The 20,772-nt window shown below is 42.7% G+C and overlaps 1 protein-coding gene across 2 annotated transcripts in view; it reads left to right on the top strand.

Moving 5' to 3' along the window:
* The window catches only part of PLCXD2 (phosphatidylinositol specific phospholipase C X domain containing 2), a 56,788-nt gene that overhangs the window by 16,738 nt on the left and 19,278 nt on the right, over positions 1-20,772 (top strand). For both annotated transcript variants that reach the window (XR_003506584.1, XM_027516520.1), the window contains exon 2: positions 18,003-18,463. Coding sequence is in view for 1 of the 2 variants with exons in the window: in XM_027516520.1 (XP_027372321.1) it covers positions 18,003-18,463 (461 nt within the window). In the remaining variant the exon portion in view is untranslated. The remainder of the gene's footprint in view (positions 1-18,002; positions 18,464-20,772) is intronic.

A 20,772-nucleotide genomic window follows, 5' to 3' on the forward strand; every position in this document is an offset into this window, starting at 1 on the left:
TTACCTAGTACAAAACAGCATAAATTTTGGATATATAGCTATTATAATTAACAATCCTTTTTGATCCTATAGCATCATATTAGATACCATAGGAAATTTAAAAATTAACAAAGTGCACTATATAATCTTATAGGCGAGATACTAAGATTCAAGTAAAACCAATAGAAGTAGAGTGAGGTGAGTACCACAGTAATGACAAGCAACTTGTGTTAGGGACCAGGAGAAAGGAGAGGTTATTTCCAGGTAGGGGTCAAAGGACAGCTGAACTCACAGCACCTGAGCTGCACTGGGCGGGGGGGGGGGGGGGGGGGGGGGGGGGGGGGGCGGCGCGGATTCCGAAACAGGGGGGAGGGCGTTCCAGACAGAGGGAACCAAAGGAGTAAACTTAGAGGTAGGAAAGCAAGTGTACCTTCGGGAAACAGAGAAGGAATGCGATGACCCATAGAAGCAACCAGAGGAAGACATGAGAAAGCACTGGACAGACAGACTGAGAGGGGTTTACAATGTGATATGAACACCTTATGACTTTTCTCGTAGGCACTAGGGAACCAATGACAGTTCAGTTCAGTTGCTCAGTCGTGTCCAACTCTTTGCGACCCCATGAATCTCAGGACGCCAGGCCTCCCTGTCCATCACCAACCCCCAGAGTTCACCCAAACTCATGTCCATCGAGTCGGTGATGCCATCCAGCCATCTCATCCTCTGTCGTCCCCTTCTCCTCCTGCCCCCAATCCCTCCCAGCATCAGGGTCTTTTCCAATGAGTCAAATCTTCACATCAGGTAGCCAAAGTACTGGAGTTTCAGCTTCAGCATCATTCCTTCCAAAGAACACCCAGGACTGGTCTCCTTTAGGATGGACTGATTGGATCTCCTTGCAGTTCAAGGGACTCGCAAGAGTCTTCTCCAGCACCACATCAAAAGCATCAATTCTTCAGTGCTCAGCTTTCTTCACAGTCCAACTCTCACATCCATACATGACCGCTGGAAAAACCATAGCCTTGACTAGATGGACCTTTGTTGGCAAAGTAATATCTCTGCTTATAGGGCCTAGATAACACTCTGAAAGAGAATATGCTGGCTCTTTTCATGTCTCCAGTCTTCCTCTCCCATTTCACTCTTCCTCCCAAGACCCCCACTTCACTTAGCTAATTACAATTCATCCTGCAAGACACAGCTTGAGAACTACTTCTGGGCACACTTCCATAGTAGAACACGTTATATGTCATTGGGACCTGTGTTCCACTCACTCTACACAACTGCATCTTGTCATCTCTATATACTCAGTGTCTATGTACTTGTTCAAAGGAAGGTTCAAAGGAAAAAAGGGAGCAACTGAAATCAGAGAGAGACATGAAATCTTGAAACATCAAAAAAGAATTTTAAAAGCAGATGTTTCTTGTTAATTTAAAAAGAAACTAAGACACACAAAGTGAATAATAGTGCCTAAAGTAAGACAGAATCTATAACCGCATGGCAGAGTCTTCTCAAGGTGTCCCAAGGCATTGTAGATAGGAGTAGTAGTATAGTGATAGGCAGAAGGAGAGCTTACTTATATGACACTTAGAAAGCACTTACTAGGCACCAGATAAGCTCTGCTTGATTTATATAAACCCAGTTAATCTTTACAACTCAGTGTTGTAAGTACTATCATTATTTCCATTTTTACAAAGAAAAAAATTGAGGTACAGAGAAGTTAAGCAAATTGCAAGAGAAATTCTGATAACAACCCTAGGATTGTAAAAACTTGGTCTTGCCAAATTCATTTAATTGCATCAGAATAAAAGACATCGGTAGAGTTGGAGATTGACCTAATGTGGGGCTGTAACTTCAGTTCTTTGTGCTGGCTGGAATAAAGGCCAGTGTTCTTTTCATCTGAGGCACATGTCTCCACGCCAGGCCTCTAATGCCTGAGTGCTCCTGAGCACAGTTGTGTTTGAAGGACTGCCTGCTCACCTGTTCCAGCTGAACAAGTTACTTTTAGTTTTTTTCCAAGACCTCACATCTAGGAGGCTTCTTCTGGACTCAGAACAAAAGCATCCAGTGGTTGAAGGGGACTGTGTAGTGATAACCCAGCAAGCCCCAGCAGAGAAAACATCTTTCTGCCTCTCAGCGGAAAGGTCAGCAGAGGCTTTCAGCAGGTGTGTGCTTGTCAGAACACTTGTCTCCCTGGGTGGGTGTATTTTCCTTCACTTTCCCTGCCATGTGCAATGTACAAACTTCCTTTAAACCCATCATTTCTTGTAACTTAGACCTCTTCTTGTTGGATTTCCCCACTCCTTTTTGCTTTTCCCCTGCAGAGTTCCTGACTTAGTCTGTCATTTACAGGAAAGAGAAAAATCCTCTTGTTTTGAGGGGATCTAGCTGAAGAGCATCCCTGGATCTCAGCCATTCAGCAATTTGTCCAATGAATCTTAAAATAACCCTGCCCTGTGAAAAATTTCAGCCCACGCTAGGTAGTTAGGAAGGTGTTTTTCTCAAAGCCCCCACAATAAATTCCATAGAAACGTCCTACAAAGCAATCAAATGCCAGTTGATCTGAAGTAAAGGGAACTGTCACCTGAATGCTAGACAAGAAGCAAACTACTGGCCCATGTATTCAGCTGCATAGTGCAGATCTGTCCCTGCCAACCTGAGCTGGTGAGAGGGGAGAGAATTTCTCCAGCAAGTCTAAGATGAGCCAAAAATAAATACCACTGCCAGGCTTGGGAATGATTTGCTTTTTGCAAATAGATAAATCAATAAGGCCATTTTCAGTTTAAGTGTGCGTGCTAAGACCCTTTAGTATCCGACTCTTTGCAGCAGGCTCTTCTGTCCATGGGATTCTCCAGGCAAGAATACTGGAGTGGGTTGCCATGCCCTCCTTCAGAGGATCTTCCCAACCCAGGGACCCAACCAGAGTCTCTTATGTCTCCTGCATTGGCAGGTAGGTTCTTTACCACTAACGCCACCTGGGAAGCCCAGTTCAAGTATATCAAGTATGAAAGGAACATATCTTACTTCTTTGCAGTGCTTAATAATCCTTGTTAAAATAGGGTCATAAATTCCTTTTAATTAATTGTTAATGAGTTAGGATCCTTCGATTCTTTAGACAGAAGAGATCCTAAAGCTCATTTCACTCACCTTCCTAATTCTGCAAAGGGAGAAGTTGAACTTCAGTCTGAATCTAAACAAGTTCATACAGGTAATCAGAGCAAAACCCGCACTGGGATTCAAGGCTCAGAGGTGTGTTACCCGCAAAGAAAAAAAAAAAAAAAAGCTGTGTTCTCAAATCTAAGAGGGTTAGAGTGCCCTCTGGTGTTGCTACACAGAAACTTTTCATGTCTTTACAAAATTTAAAAATCACTTTAATCTCTCCACAAATTTTACTGCATTGGGGTGAGTGTCAGACATGTACCTCTGGAAACAAATCCTGTGATCACCATGTTATCAGAAGTAAATGCACAATGCATTTGATCTACTTCATCAGTAAAGATATGGAAACAATAACATCATCCCTAGAATGGTTTTGTATGGATTCAGGTCTGACAGACCTAGGTTTCTGTTCCAGGCAGCCACTGGCAATCTTGGTAACCTTGAACGAGCTGCTTAACCAGTCTGAACCTCAGTCCTCTCATTGGTAAAATGCAGATAATCCCTGCCCTGCAGGACCGGCAGAGACCAGATGAGATCTCTGACATTTGGTACACAATAAACAATAAATTGAAATTGTTAGTCATTTTCAAATGTGAGCCCTCACAAGGGATCAATCACCAGCAAGTTCATAATGAAGGAACTGAAGTGCAAACACCAGAGAGTGAACAGAATGTCCTTGTGATGTTTTTAGCTCTTGGAAAAAAAGGTTTCCATGTGCCCGGAGGGTCAGAGGGAGTACATTTGTAAAGAAATGTATACTAAATGTATTTAGTACATATTTAGTACATTTAGTATGCAGACAAAGAATCTGCCTGCAATGCAGGAGACCTGAATTCAATCCCCTGGGTTGGGAAGATCCCTGGAGGAGGAAATAGCAAGCCATTCCAGTATTCTTGCCTGGCAAGTCCCATGGACAGAGGAGCCTGGTAGGCTACAGTCCATAGTGTCGCAAAGAGTTGGATACTACTGAGGGACTAACACATACCTTATCTTACATACTAAATATGTGATTCTTCCAAAATAAAATTTTCCTTTAGATGGTAAAGTTAAAATGGAGCTAGGCCCAATGGCTTTACCACAGATGGACTCTCTTGTAGAGGTAACACCTGTTCTTCAGCACTAAGCACCCAGCAGTCAAAGAATGCTCTAAAAGAAAATGTTTGAAAACCAGATCTTATTTAGGGCCTTGGTCCAGTTCTTTTAGGAGTCTTTATTTATTGAGAGGGTAGCCATATTAAAATCAGTAAAGAACAGAGGTGAAAAACAATAGCTGGATGAATTCATTCTTTGGTTTTCATTTCCCTTAACTCCTTACTTATGAAACAAGCTCTCTCAGCTTAAGTGTTCCTGCAAAAATGGCATTAAATCAAGTCCTTTTGCCCCAATGAACTTTCAAAGTTTCCCTCCTCCTTCCAGTAATCCTCACAGCCATCCTTTTCACACGTGGGCGGGAGATATCATTATGTACAATACAGGGAGACTTGACCTTTAAATGTCAATGGAAGTGAGGAGTCTGGGATTCTGTCAGTGTTTCTCTTTCACTAGCATTGGAGAGTTGAGAGAGACTGTCCAGAAGCTAAGTGGGAAGCAGGTCAGGGCGAGAGAAACCGCTCACCCGTGCCTCTCTCTTTGTTTTCACCTGACCCGGGCGGGGGAGGGAAGACTGGACTGGACTCTGCCATCCACATACTTATCCTAGATACCACAATCGCTGGGAAGTGTATGTGGATTGTCGCACCGCAAGAGCAGATAAAGAGGTTGATCAGTTTTGTCACCTTGTCCCTGGGGTCGCTCATCCTTTTGGGGAATCTGTTACTTCACGTGAGACAAAAACAGCACGTGAGGCCAAGGTATTTATTATTGATGGAAAGTTCATCCTCGGGTTCCTTCATGGCCATAGAGGTGGAGCCTCTGGCACTGCTTCTGCCTGCTAGGTGCGGATGCCCACGCGGCAGCCCTGCAACTACAGAGCGCTGTGGTCCCCGCTGCTCTCCATGCAGTGCAGTGCGCTGCTCTTGCTGAGCTCGCTTTGTGGGCATAAATCATTAGTCAGCCAATGATGAGGTGTTCCCTGGCTCATAACTTGGAAGTCTCCTCTTTGTGTGGATTAACTCAACAATACTCAGCAGCAGTTTTCCAGCTGCTGTAGTTACTGTGATAACATTTGTGAAGCTCTCAGTTCCTGATGCTCATCTCATTTTCTACCTTATGCCTTTGTTCTTTTATACATCGTTTTTCTCCTCAGAATGCCCTTGAACATCTATATATCCTGCTTACTGATGCTTACATACTAGCCCCTGTGGTCCTGTTTCAACTCCAGCATACCATGAAAAAAGATTTTTCATGGAGGAAGCCCATCTCAACCTGAGGGAAGCCTCCCTCGGTTTTAATGACCCCCTCCCCACTCCCCAGGGAGTTCTGCCTGTTGGGCCCAGCACCGGGAGGGAGGGAGGAGGCAAGGAGGGATGGTTTGGGGGAAGAGGAACCCCGGTGTGACTGGGCCTGGAAAGCTGAGGACCCAGACAGGTGTTTGCTCCTGACTAGTTAATATCATGGCACCTCTCACATTGTCATTGAAAATATGTATTCGTGATTTAGGCCTTCCTGGTGGCTCAGTGGTAAAGAATCCACCTACCAGTGCAGGAGAGCGGGGTTTTGGCCCTGGGTAAGAAAGATTCTCTGGAGAAAGAAATGGCAACCCACTCCAGTATTCTTGCCTGGAAAATCCCATGGACCGAGGAAGCTGGTGGGCTACTGTCCATGGGGTCACAAAAGAGCTGGACACGACTGAGAGACTACACAGCAACAGCAACAACAGAATTTGTGATTTAGCTATAGACCACGTCTTTGGAAACTCCCCACGAGGTCTGCCCTCTGCCAGGCCTCTCCTCAGCCCTGCTGCCCTAGGGTTCCCTGTTTCTCTCCCCTTCCTTTCTGATCTCTCAGTCCCCCTCCCTTTCCTCTGCAGAACAGTTTAGGCCCTTCCAAGCTTCTGTCTCCAGATTTGCACACCCCCACCCGCTGCTTAGTACTGCTGCAAGTATGTCAAAAGCCATTAATACCAAAGATGAATCTTTTATTTGTGCCTCACAAACAAAAGATACCACAGTTATCAGGACTGCTCTGCTTAGAGGATAACATGAACTGAAAATGACTTTTTTTTCTCTTGTCACATGTTCATATTCAAAATAAAGAGTTTACTATGTGCTTTAAAGACAGCACACGCTCTCTCTTTCTCCCTTTTTTTAAACATCTTGCCCATTTTGTAAGGAGTCTCTGGTGAAAACCTACATCAACTGGCATCAAATTTGTAGAGATTATCCCAGCGATTCTTTCACATCCCTTGTTGCCAGGTCACTTCAGCCACTGCTCTGATACCATGCCCCTCAACACAGCTCTCCCAGCAAGCCCATAATGGTGGTCAGGAGGCAGGAAGATGCCCGGGAGGAAGATGAGCTAGTGATAGCCTTCTCCAGAAGTGAGAGCCAAGTAGTGCTCCATCTGGAGTCTGGCTGTACCACGGCTCCCTGAAGGGCCAGAGAGGGGTCCCTCTGTGTTCTTTGTCACTGTGTGAGTCTGAGAGTGGACCCTGGCACTGAGGAAGTGAGCAGTTTCCAAGTGGCTATTCTTTGGAAACTTGACCTTGCTGATAAGCTCAATACAGAACTTGAGATATATGTTCCTAGTCATTTGTAAAATTAAGCAGTGGTCTCTCCAAACCTTAGAAGAATATCTAGAGCTCTTGATCAAATGATCCTAAGTGGGAATGTTTTTTATTATCTTAGTCTTAGTACTTTGGGAAAAAAAAATTTTAATTTCTTAAAAAGCACAGGTTATTTAAAATGCGAACACTTTTAGTGAAATAGTGTATTTGAGCACCCAAAGCTCATTTTTCGCACATTTTCAAAGAAATACTGTTGAAAAATTCTTAGAAATTATATGAAAATAGAATCTTCTGATCTCTATGTAAATCAAGGCATACAATCTTCTTATTTTCTCAGAAAAAAATTGGCCCTTTGAAATGAATTAAAACATCACCAGATTGTCTCCCAGAACTCTCCATGATGGATGGACTGTATCAGGAAGAGGTGTTGTTCAGCCAGGCCTCTCATTTTCTGATCACAACTCCATTTGAGATCTGTTCTCTTTTCTTTTCCTCCTTAAGAGATGGGAGAACATTGCTTGTTTTCTTTGGCTTGAACACTTATCTTTTCTTTCTTTATAAAGCCTGGCTACTGCTCTCTTCTCTGCTGTTTGCACTGGTCATCACTGGATCTAGTTGAGTTTTTATTCCCACCCAGACTCCTGCTGCTTATCTGAATGATCTAGCTTCGTTCAGATACAGTGCAAGCAAGATTTTTGGTCTTTTGTGTTTGGGCACCTTTAATATCCTCTTGCTGTATTTTTTAGATGAGGAAGAGTCTTTGCAGCTAAGATATTATTCATTTTCCTGGAATAATTTTTGGTATGTATTTTACATTAATTTAGAAAAATAAACTTGACATTCAGTACCATTTCAGGTCCACTGGGTAACTGTCAAAATGGCTGCACCTGTTTTCTTGCAAACTGGGCAAATTTGCAATTTGTTGACAGGGTGTAAACTAATAATCAGTGAAAGCATGTGAAATTACAAATCAAACAAAAGTTCAAACTGAGATGAAAATATGCAAGCCCTAATTGGCCACTCTGACGATACTTAACAGAAAAATCATGTCGATTCATTATATGCTTTAAGACCAGGCTTGCAATGGGCAAAATCAATTTTATTTTGACAGACATATTAATAGTATGATGAAGTCCTGATAAAAATTGGGAGTTTTGATGGCTCTTTTAAAAAATAAGCTCAGAATAGTAATTGTCTTTAAAAGAAAATTTGCAGAATGATGATCATGTCTATTAGAAGCTCTTTATTGATATTAGTAAAAATATTTCTATGAAATAGTGGATTTCTCTCAACTCCTTTATATGTTTCCAAGTAAATGAAGCATGTTTTTTTTTCCTCCTGAATAAAAGTTTCTTCTGGGTTTTATTTCAGGTGGGCCGTTTTAGTGTCAATATATACACAGAGACATGCACATAAATACTTTTGACACTGAGAGACCTTAGTTCCAAACCTCTGTAGATATCCCTACTATGAGGTTTTGCTATCTAAATGTTTGCCATAACAACTTATATAAGATGTATTTTACCTGGAATTCACTACCTGAATGAAAAAATCTCATAGTGAATTCACACGTGTGGCAGAGCAAAACATTCAAGTTGCAGGTGCATCCAGGCCAGGAGATGGAGAACGTGTCACATCCAGGGCCCAGCTGCTCTTTCAATAGGCTCAGCTGCGCATTCGTGCTCTCAGCTTGCCGCATTACCAAGTGGAAATGTCTTCTAAGAAAGCCAAAAGCCTGTGAATAAAATCGGTGAACCCAAAAGGCCTGAAAAGCCTGTACGTGCAAAGAAAAAAAACGAAGTGATAAAACATGCTGAGAAAAGCGAACTGCACAAAGTGGCCATGGTCACGTCCCTAAGGACTATGCACTAATATTTTCAATATGTAAGAAAATTCAGGAAAAAGCTTCTGAAGAAAACTTCAGAAAAACTGGTGTTTGGTGTTCTAAATGCTTTCTATTATAGAAAGATTATTTATTCTTTATGTAAGTGTTTGAGTGTTTTTGTGATATTTATTAGAACTGATGAGCTTTCCAGGTGGCTCAGAGAATCCACCTGCAATGCAGGAAACGCAGTTTTGATCCATGGATCAGGAAGATCCCCTGAAGAAGGAAATGGCTACCCACTCCGGTATTCTTGCCTGGGACAGCCCGTGGACTGAGGAGCCTGATGCACTGCAGTCCACGGGGTCACAAAAGAATCTGACACGACTTACTGACTAAAACAAACAATTAGAACTGATAGGGTTTTTTTGTTTTTTTCTGATGGATTGGGAAAGTGTTACTGGTTTTTCCGTTTCCAGTTATGATTTATAGCTTTTCCAAAAATCTGCTGGCAAACAGGCTTTAAGCAATAGATTGAGTTTTTAATAGTATTTGTTTATTTGCTGCATTGGGTCCTAGCTGCGGCTCACAGCATCTTTTCACTGTTGCGCACAGGCTTAGTTGGCCTATGGCATGTGGATTCCTAGTTCCCCAACCAGGGACTGTACCCATGTCCTCTGTATTACAAGGCAGATTCTTAACCACTGGACCACCAGGGAAGTCCCTGGACTTGGTTTTTTTGTGTTTGTTTGTTTGTTTTCTATAGAAATGAGGATGTTTAGTTCTATGATATTAAAAATAAAAAGTTCAAGAGGAACCTTGAAACTTTCTCTTATATTTTCAAGTTGTGTAGTCACTGAATTTATTTATTCTTGTTATTGACATAGGCACAAACTAGAGATTGTTTATAATTAACTTTTAGTGCCAATTTATACTTAGCCTGTATAATACTGTGATTTGAATTTATTTCTTCTGATGTTAATTCTGGATGTAACCTAAAATAAATCCCTTAAACTGAAAACTTCATTTTTATTAGTTAACTCCCACGGCAGATCCCTGAATATGAATATTTAATGAGATTTCACAACATTATTTAAAAACTAGAATTATTTGTTTCTCAGGTCATGTCTTTCAAGTAGAAGATAACATAAATTCCTTAATAATGAAATAATAATAATAATATGTTGGAACTCATTCTGTTGGCCAAGGATTCTTCTGAATGCTTACCTGACGTAATCACTTGGCACTCACCACAAACCACTGATATTGGTGCTGTTGTGCCCACTTGACAAGTGAGAAACAAGGTACAGCATTTCAGTGCCATAGCTAGTAAGCAGTGGAGCCATAGTCATGAATCTAGGCAGCCTGGCACCAGACCCTAGGCTCTTTATCACTGGGGGAACTTTTCATGTAGCCTATCCAGAGCTATAGTGATTCATCAAGTGAGGTCTCAGGACTCACCGTTGGTAAATCTCTTCTTCTTAAACCTGTATTTTGTACACTACAACTGGGTCCTTCAGGGCTGTGTAGGTGGAGAAATGACTTGGGAGATGCCTGGTGGGAATATTTAAAAGATAACTAGGAAAGAGAGAATTGAGTTGGTTCCTAACCCATCAGTGCTCTGGGGCAGGGAATGGGAAGAGGACCGTCCACTTCCAGCTCACCTTTTGAATGGTGCCCTGTGGGAAACAATCACTGGTGGCATAGCAGACATGCCACTTAAGGATAAAATAGGTTCGGGGTCGGAGATCCAGCCCAGACAAGTCAGCCTTCCATGTGACTACTAGGGAGTTCTGTCTGGAGTGCTGTTTTTCAGCCTGGTTTTCTTTATAACCATGCTAACAAGAACTTTGGGCCATTTCTATTCCTGCCCAGCGCCCCCACCCCCCAAACAATGACATTTTAATTCCACAGATACACTGCACGGTACATCTGTTTGGGTATTCTCTTTATGCTATACCCATAAAAAGAAGGGTTTTTCATCCCCCCAAAACCAATTTTTGCTTCCTTGGGGCAGTGTCACCCCCACTGGGAACATGTAGCCTAGAGGCACCAATACGTTGTGTGATTTGAGTAAACACTGGGTGAGTGAGTGGCCTTCAGTAAGCAGACCTGGAAGGGGCTCATGAGCTTCAAGGTTAAAGGGCCCCTCGAGGGCAGGGTAGTACCTAAGGTAGGTGAGAAGAAATTTTCTTGAATATATGAGATCATGTGTTCTTTGACCTGGGTCATCATCCCCACCTCCCCAGATGCCACCCAGAGGTATGTTAAAGAAGATTTTCTCTATTCCTCATTGTTCAGTTGCCAAGTTATGTTGGACTCTTTGCAACCCCATGGACTGCAGCACACCAGGTGTCCCTGTCTTTCACTATCTCCTGGAGTTTGCTCAAACTCATATCCACTGAGTCAGTGATGCCGGCCAACCATTTCATCCTCCTCCCCTTATTCTGCACTTAACTCTTGTTTCATCCTTCCCTCTCTGTTTTAAAGTGGAGTCACTACATAATTGAAAATGCCATTGTGTTGTTGATGGTATGTATCATTTCATGGTGGTGACTTGAATTGTTTGTTTTATTTAGAGACCGGCTTCCCAAGAAGCTTGCTTTACACTCTTTTTAATTAAGTTCAGAAAAATGGCTACTATTCCAATTTGCCATAAATGGGTAATGAAAGTGCTTTAACTAAAAACTGTTGTGTGTTCACTTGAGATCTCCCAATTTCCAAATAACACCCCTTAGAAAGAGTCAAGCAGCAGTTGGTGTTCCAGATAAAGAGCAAACTGACTGTCCCCTGTCCTGACATAGCAGCTCGTTTTCTCCTACCTAGTCCCTAAGTCGCTTGAGTCATGTCAACTCTGAGACCATATGGGCTACAGCCCGCCAGGCTCCTCCGTCCATGGGATTCTCCAGGCAAGAATACTGGAGTGGGTTGCCATGCCCTCCTCTAGGGGATCTTCCCGACCCAGGGATCAAACCTGTGTCTCTTGTCTCCTGCATTGGCAGGTGGGTTCTTTATCACTTAGTTACCACCTAGAAACCCCAATGCAGTGTAGGAGGAAATACCTAACATAGGATAAATGTCCTGCTAACCTTTTCTTGTTCAAATATCTTTTTCCTTGTGATTTTGCTGCTTCAGTAATTTTATTCTGGATTCAGTAACCCAGTACACATATAAAATGCCCTAATTAAACTTAAATATCCTTATATAATGACTTACTAGAAGTCATGATAAAGAAGTAAGGTGCCCCAATATTTTTCTTTTCTTGCAAACAAGCTGTGATTTTTTAACTGGTCAAAGGGCTGGAGGCATTCCTAGAACAAAAAGGTTGGTGAAGAGAGCTGCTCCTCAGACATGGGAAAGGCAGTCCACCAGATTATCATCTGAAGATTTGAAAGTACTGGAAGACCAACCAGAGAAACTGATCCCAAGAAGTCCGAGAGCTTGTTGGCAAAGGATAATCCTACATTTATAAGCAGGGGTGCCAAGCCTGGGTAGACAGAATCACCAGGGGAGCTTTTCATATTTTTCCTTCTCAACTCCCACCCCAGAGAGATTTTTTGACTTTATAGGTCTTGACTGGGATCTTGGGCACTTGTGTTTCCTAAAAGCTCCCCTAAGGGATTCTGATGTGCATTCAAGGTTGAGAATCACTACTTTAGATTACAGAGTGCTTTCACATACATTATTCAGGGTTTTGTATACATAAAGAGAGGAAGTAGAAACATTTTAATGCCTTTTTATTGTATAAGGAAACAGGAAGGGACAAGAGTAGTAACTGGAAATGAAAAGCTTACAGAAAAATGTTTCCAAAAATTGGAGGAAAATGCCTTCACCTGTGTAGGGCTAAAATTAGGGATGATATCAATCCATGGAGTGTAGAACATTAGGGAAAGGCCTGTTTGTTCTTATTTCCTGCTCTGTTGGAATATTCTTAGGATGACAAAAATTCCCTTCGCAGAGAAGTTTAAAGATAGTTATCCAGTATTTAATGACTATTATTTTCTAAAACCTTATTTAGTCTACTGTATAAATGATAAATATTAGAGAAGTGAAATGTTTGTTGTTAGACAAAAAGTTTGTTAGAAAATATCATGTTACTATTTCCATGTGCATTTGGGGGCTGTGCCTATGATTGGTATGTATAGATAGACAACGTGCCTTCACAGTGATCCTTGCAGCTTTCAGATGGTTATAATTAATAATTCTCCAGATAAAAGTGGCAAGTAACAATTTGGTTGTAGCTAGCCAAAGGACAATATAGAGCCTACTCTGGGCTCTCAGCTTAGAGGAAATAGAAGTCAAGTCACAATGAGGAAGAAAAAAAGTAAGTTGTGATCAGAAAGTAGGATATTGTGTTTTGAGATTTTAAAAGTGGGCAATGACAGAGCTTAGGCAGTGACCCAGAGGGCGAGTGACAGCTACTGTCAACAAGGTAGAGGCTAAGCTGTTATCTCCACATCAGCCAACAAGGTGGAGAGGAACATTGCCTCAGGTGCAGGAAAGAAAATCTTCCAGACCCTAAGTATTTAAGATAAGGAATTCAGTTGATCACCCCTTTTTCCCTCTAGTTTCCAAGTAACAGAGCATGACTAATAATAACAGTAACAATAGTTCAGCACTTGCTGTGTATCAGCATTGTTCCAGGCACTTTGCATGCAGTCCAACATTCACAACAATTTTTGTGACAATCGATATGATCATGCCCATTTTACAGATGAAGAAACTGTATAGGGTAAGCAGCTTACCTGATATGCATTTTAAACACTGGTGGACAGAATTGGGATGAGAGAATACTTTATGAAAGCTATCAGCAAAGTAAGTGCATAGAGTCAGAGGAAGGGCCTGGTGAGATATGAGGCCGGAATAATGCATTGGAACTTTGTTGAGGAGAGCCCTAAACACCAGTGACCAGAGTTTGAACCTGATCTGTGGGTAACAGGGAAATGATGTAATCAGCACTATTATCTTGAGATGATCGACTTTTAAATTTGAACAAATTAGGCTGGACTCAAAGGATAAGTCAAGGCTCTGTTGATCCTGCTTATAAGACAGGTAGTGAGGTGGGTGGCAGGTGAAGGTTAAAGGAAGAGACATGTTTGATGTCTTTTTTAGAAGTCAGATACTAAGATTGGGTAACTGGTTGGTTGCAGGGGGTGAGGAAGAGGGAAGAATTTAATTAGAATCCAAAGTTTCAAGTCTGAGTAACTGAGTGAACTATTGACCGATTTAGCAGAGGCATTCTGTGGGGATCAGAGGGGCCACATGAGTGGCTGGCTTTATGGAGCACATGGAGAATCTGTCATTTGTTGTGCCTACACCTGCAAGGCAGGTGAAGCCAAAGACCACAGCAGAAGCTGGACACATAAATTTGGAACTTTAGAAGAGTCTGTGCTAGAAATGAAACTTTTGGTGTCATCTGCATAATGGTGCTGTGATTAGAAACTTGGAAAGTAGATGAAATCACTGAGGGTGGGAAAAGGAAGGAATAAAAACGCCTGGAAACTTTAAACTGGGAGACAAGCAGGAGGGAGAAGAGCCAGCAAAGGAGGCCAAAGAAGAGCAGTCAGAGAAGGACAGGCACTCCTGAAGGTGTGCATCGTGCATCACAAGGGAATGGAAAGTTAAAGTGAAAGACACTCAGTCGTGTCCGGCTCTTTGCAACCCCATGGACTGTACAGTCCATGGAATTCTCCCGGCCAGAATACTGGAGCAGGTAGCCTTTCCCTTCTCCAGGGGATCTTACCAACCCAGGGAGCAAACCCAGGTTTCCCGTATTGCAGGCAGATTCTCTACCAGCTGAGAGCCACAAGGGAAGCCCAATACTATATACAAAAATGTAAGAAGGTTCTAGAAAACAGCTGATTTAGCAGGGCCTCACAGAGGCCAGGAAGAATAAAGCCATTTGGAGTTATCAGTTCCAAGGATATAAGGATGAAGGGTAGCAACACAAGGGTAGGAGGTCGCTTCCAACTGGAAGGAGAGTTGATCAGGGAGACAAAGGTCACAGCACTGGCCTCTGTTTCAAGAATTCAACAGCTAGGAAAAAAGAGGACAGTCACTTGAAGGGGTGAGACATGGAAAGTGATTTGTTTTGTTCTTAAGATAAAGAAGACCACTTAAATCTATTGTAGTCAGAGATTTAAAAAAAACAAAATGCCCTGGAGAGGATGAGTGAAGATGCACAGGTACTTTCAGGTGGTAGCAGCAAAACCCTTCCTGTGACAGAAATGGCAACAGAATGAAGTTCTAAACTATTTCCTAACCTTGTCACAAAACAAGCCAGGACTCATGGAGCCATGATCCTGACCAAGTCCACACAGCAGTTGTCTTCAAGAACAAGGCGATGAGGTAGGGGTGCCAGTGGCTGCGGGGCGGGGGGGGGTGTCACTTCTCTGGGGGGAATGTGTGAATTTAATCCATATATCCCAGGGCAGAGGGAGAGAAACAGTCCTAAAGACAGTCTTGAAACATTTTTTTTTTTTTTGGCTGTGCTGGGTCTTTGTCGCTGCTCAGGCTTTCTCTGGTTACAGCAAGCAGGGGCCACGCTCTAGTCGTGCTGCTCGGCTTCTCACTGCAGTGGCTTCTCTTGTGGAGCACAGGCTCAGGATGAGCAGGCTCAGTAGTTGCCCTGAGACATGTGGCGTCTGCCTGAACTAGGTATGGAACTCGTATCCCCTGCATTGGCAGTTGGATTCTTAACTACCAGTTAAGTTAATTCCCTGGATGACCAGGGAAGCCCCAAGACAGTCTAAAGAGTAAAATGTCTTCTTTCAAGGAATAGGGAGAAGAGGAAACTTGGATAATAAATCTGGGGTGGAACATATTAAGATTTTCCTTTTGTAAGTACTCTTTGCATGATGTAACCTTGTAAATATTCTGTGTGAAGTGTGGGGTATTTTTACCTGGATTTTCAAAAAAGAGAGAGTTAAGTGCACTCAAGTGTCTGGATGTTATTGTTCTCACTCTATGTGAGTGAACTCAACAACCTCCTGGGAAAAAATTAGGTAGAAAGGCAAAAATATTGACAGTGGTTAACAGGTGAGTGTTGGCTTTGACTGCTGGAGGCCTCGGAAGGACAAATGCTATCAAACAGTCAGCGAACAACCTGCTCCCTTGTCCTGTTCCTTCCTGTCCAGGGGATGGCAGTGGGCAATGCTAGGCAGCTAGAATAGAAAAGGGAGCAAAAGGTTGCAGAGAGACTCCGAGTTCCCAGGAGATGTGCATGCCCTTCCTCTTCTGCAGGATGCGCTGGTGCCCAGTGTGTCCCCATGTATTCAGAAATGGTCCCTGGGGCCCCACGGCTGTCACACTGCTGCATAGTCCTCAGACACGGAGAAAACCCCGGAGGTTGTTAGCACATCTCCCTCTGGGCATGAAACTGGGCTCAGCACCAGCCAGAGAATATCAGCAGGGATTTGCTTTTCTCCATGCTTGGATAATGGCTATTCCCTGATACCCAGGGAAGAATTAAGTACAATACATAACTCATACTATATTACACACTCAATCCCAAACAGCTGGGCTGCTGATAAAATCTAAAAAGAAGAGAGAACTGGTTGTCCTCCATCTATACATAATGTATTCATAATAAATCTCTCAGTGAAGAGGTATAAAGAGCTCCTATTTCTGCTGCAGCCCAGGGAAGCAGAGCATTCGGCAAGTTTCCAGTGAGTCTCATTAGCAGAGACAACCAGTGTGGGAACTCCAGAGGGACTCGCTCCACATTTCTATTAGTAACAGCCATTTTTTACCTGAAACATGCTAGTAATTTCCTTGCTCACAAAATTCACTTTGCCTGAGGATTGATAACTATGCTTTTTCTTAATAGTTACTGAATACCCTTCATGTTCTAGAGACTACATAACAATAAAGCATTGCTTGTCACATTTTTTTTGTTGTTTTTTGGGTTTATTTCTAAAAAGATGAAACAGTAAAAACCATTCCCAGAATGATTTATTTTCAAGAAAATGGAAATAATAAAACATAAAACAGTAGAGTTGTATAAAATCCTACATTATGTATGAAATATCTACTCTGAAACTTACTGAAAAGTATAACTGGTGACAGTCAAGAGTATTCTATATGAATATAAGAATTTTGATTCTGGTGTGAGTCGTAGTGATTAAGGACAAGATTGGCAGAACACAACACTTTCCTCTTAGATTTTGTTTGCAAAGTGCAGCACCCTGTGAGGAGACCCCTGGGGTCAGAGCCACTCACCAAGCCAACCAAATAAAAATGGTTGACACCAGATAGAAACTGATGACAAAATGGAAGATATTTGTTAAAGATAATTTTTACTTAAGTTACTACTGAAATATTTTCTCACTGTAGTTAGAAAAGTGTCTCTCATGGTCATTTAGACTTTATAACAGTAAGATCATCTCAGTGTCTAGGAGGATCCTTACCTTCTTTAAGGAAGAGAAATACAACATGCATTTGATCATTTAATAATTGGCTTATTAAGAGATGATTTCAGAAAAAGGGGCATATAACTAACCAAGGCTCTTCAGAATGTTTTTATGATCTGTTAAGAAATCATTCCCACTGACTTATTTTTACAATATGAAAATAGTATATACAAAATTGTAAGAAGGCAGTTTAAAAAATAATTCTGCCTTTCTTAGAATTTAAATGCCTGTCCCAGCATTACTGAGATAGACACAGAGTTGTCTTATCTTTTCTTTCATGCCTGCTTGAATAAAGCATTGAATAATGTGCCACCATTAAACATTCTTCTATGAGGTACGCTTAAGCAAACTCTAGTTTGTCTCTATTAGGAATATTCTTCAGAAGAAATCTTTATTTTTCCAAACATTAGTTTAGTTCTTCAGAATAGATTTCCTATTGAAAATGAATTTTCTGAAATGAAATTACTAGATTAAATGGTGTGAATATTTTAAAGCTCTTCTCAAACATTTTTCTAAGTAACTTTCCAAAAAGGTATTTATTAATTTACCTTATACCAGCAATGTATGAAATTATCATTTTACTCCTGGCTGAAAAGTGAAAAGTAGAAGTTGCTCAGTCGTGTCCGACTCTTTGCTACCCTGTGGACTCTATACAGTCCATGGAATTCTCCAGGCCAGAATACTGGAGTGGGTAGCCTTTCCCTTCTCCAGGGGATCTTCCCAACCCAGGGATCAAACCGTGATCTCCCACATTGCAGGCAGATTCTTTACCAACTGAGCTATGAACAAGCTGCTAATAAGACTACATTAACTTTATTTGTGTTTATTTCATCCCTTGCAAGCTTGAAAATTTTTGCAACTATTTGTTCACAGTATTCTGTGTGTGTGTACTTCTTTTTTAATTCTTATCTTTTCGGATTATCTGTCCGAGCTCAGTCTCAACTGCTCACCTCCCCTTTGTTGCTTTGTGTAGGCTCCCATGATTCATTCAGCTACTGGGTAGATGAAAAGTCCCCAGTGGGGCCTGACCAAACCCCAGCGATCAAACGCCTTGCCAGGATCTCCTTCGTGAAGAAGGTCATGAAGAAATGGTCTGTGACTCAGAACCTGACATTCCGAGAACAGCTGGATGCCGGGATCCGTTACTTTGACCTGCGTGTGTCTTCCAAGCCAGGGGACGCCGACCAGGAAATCTACTTCATTCACGGGCTTTTTGGCATCAAGGTCTGGGATGGACTGATGGAGATCAATTCATTCCTCACACAGCACCCCCAAGAGATTGTCTTCCTGGATTTCAACCACTTCTACGCCATGGATGAGGCCCATCACAAACGCCTGATTCTCCGGATCCAGGAGGCCTTTGGAAGCAAGTTGTGCTCAGCCTGCAGTGTGGAGAGCATGACGCTGCAGAGGCTGTGGGAGAAGAAGTGCCAGGTAGGAGGGAACAGAGAGAAACTTCCAAGGGCAAGAACGGAACTCTTCCTGCTTTTTCAGGGTCACCAGCCCTAAGACATCTCATTCCAGGGCCCTTGGGGTAGAAGGCGTAGAGTGTTTGTGATAATAAAAATCTGGTTCCTGGGCTCTCAGATGGCTCCAAGGGCTCCCCTGGGTACCACTGAACCGGGATTGCTAAGCTGCTAAGTCATTTCAGTTGTGTCCGACTCTGTGCGACCCCATAGATGGCAGCCCACCAGGCTCCGCCATACCTGGGATTCTCCAGGCAAGAACACTGGAGTGGGTTGCCCTTTCCTTCTCCAGAACCGGGATTGATACCTGCCAAATATTTACTACATGTTTGGCAACTGGTTGAGCATCTAAGTAGACTTTGAATGACCTGGCCAGAACCAGCCCAAGGCAGAGTTGTGAAATAAGACCAGTTGGCCATTACCATTTTTCTATCTCCCATCCAGTCTGTTTAACCCTCCTTGTTCCCCTTAGGGATAATCTGTTCCATTGAGCCTTCAACTCAATGTCAGATCATCCCTGACATATGTTAATCGAAAAGTAGAAGCGTCAGCTGACAAAGGCACAGGAAGTGATTCATCTCAGAGGTGTTAACATTTTTAAAGGCATTTGGGTCAGTGGGGGATACAGAGTTAAGGAAGGAAAAGCCCATGAAGGGATCAAGTCTGGAAGAGCACCCCCAAGTTGAGAAGAGACCCAAACTTAGACCCATGATGCAGAAACTCAGGAAAAGGAGTGTGAGCCTCAGATAAATTCTTCTCTGGTCTCAGAGGATGGTGATGGTGGGAGAGGAGAGCTTTAGGAATGGTCAGGCTCCGATATAGACTCTTTAAAAAGGAAGAAAAAAAAAGACCTTTCTTTCATTCCCAGTTGCTTCCTTACTAATAGATGCATTAACCAAAACATCTTCAAGATGCAGTTATTTTTGAAATGAGAGAAGAGCTTTTAATTAAAAATCAATTTAAGATTACTCATTTGCAAATATATGTTGAACACCAAGTATGTGCCAAGCTCCAAACTAAAGCACTTGGGTTAAATCAGTAAATAAAACAAAGATCCTTGCCCTGGTGGAGATTTCATTCAGGTGGAGGGAGATAGATCATAGGTAATAAATATGATAAATACAGCATATAAAATGTTAGAAAGTCATGGGAGCAATGGAAAAAGAAAGGCAAGCAGCGGAAGGGAAAACCAGGGTTCTGTGGGTTGGAGGATCAGTCACAGTTTTAAATAGTTTGATCAGAGTAGCCCTTGTTGAAAAAATGGCATTTGAGGGAGTTAATCTACTGGGGGAAGAGCTTTCCCAGCAGAGGAACCAACCCGAGCAGAGCCCCAAAGCAGGAAGGTGCCCAGCATTGTTGAGGAAAAGCATGAGCTGTGGGGCTGGAAAGCAGAGCAGCAGAGGAAGGCAGAGAGATGGTAGGGGATCATAGGGGCCTGGTAAGGACTTGGCTTTTACTCTGAGTGGGGAAGGTTCTGGGAGGGTTCCAAGCCCAGGGTGCTATGGCCTGGCTTAGGTTTTGATGGCATCCCTCTGGTTACTGAGAAGAGACTTGGAGTAGAGACAGAAGGAGAGTATGGAAACCAGTGAGGAGAATCTCAGTGGAAAGAGAATCTCAGTTCAAAATCTCAGATTTTGAACCCAGGAGAAGTTAGAGCTAATAGGGTTTCCTCATTGTTGGGACCATGAGGATTCAAGGATGACTCCAAGACTTGGCCTAAGGAGCAAGAAACACTGGATTGCACTGTGCACCCCTAAATGGCTCTACAAATACTAAAGAGTTAACTCTCAGATCAGATCAGATCAGATCAGTCGCTCAGTCGTGTCCGACTCTTTGCGACCCCATGAACCACAGCATGCCAGGCCTCCCTGTCCATCACCAACTCCTGGAGTTCACTCAAACTCACGTCCATCGAGTCAGTGATGCCATCCAGCCATCTCATCCTCTGTCGTCCCCTTCTCCTCCTGCCCCCAATCCCTCCCAGCATCAGAGCCTTTTCCAATGAGTCAACTCTTCGCATGAGGTGGCCAAAGTACTGGAGTTTCAGCTTTAGCATCATTCCTTCCAAAGAAATCCCAGGGCTGATCTCCCTTAGAATGGACTGGTTGGATCTCCTTGCAGTCCAAGGGACTCTCAAGAGTCTTCTCCAACACCACACTTCAAAAGCATCAATTCTTCAGCACTCAGCCTTCTTCACAGTCCAACTCTCACATCCATACATGACCACAGGAAAAACCATAGCCTTCACGAGATGGACCTTTGTCGGCAAAGTAATGT

Source organism: Bos indicus x Bos taurus, chromosome 1 (assembly GCF_003369695.1).
Source record: "Bos indicus x Bos taurus breed Angus x Brahman F1 hybrid chromosome 1, Bos_hybrid_MaternalHap_v2.0, whole genome shotgun sequence".
NCBI lineage: Eukaryota > Metazoa > Chordata > Mammalia > Artiodactyla > Bovidae > Bos > Bos indicus x Bos taurus.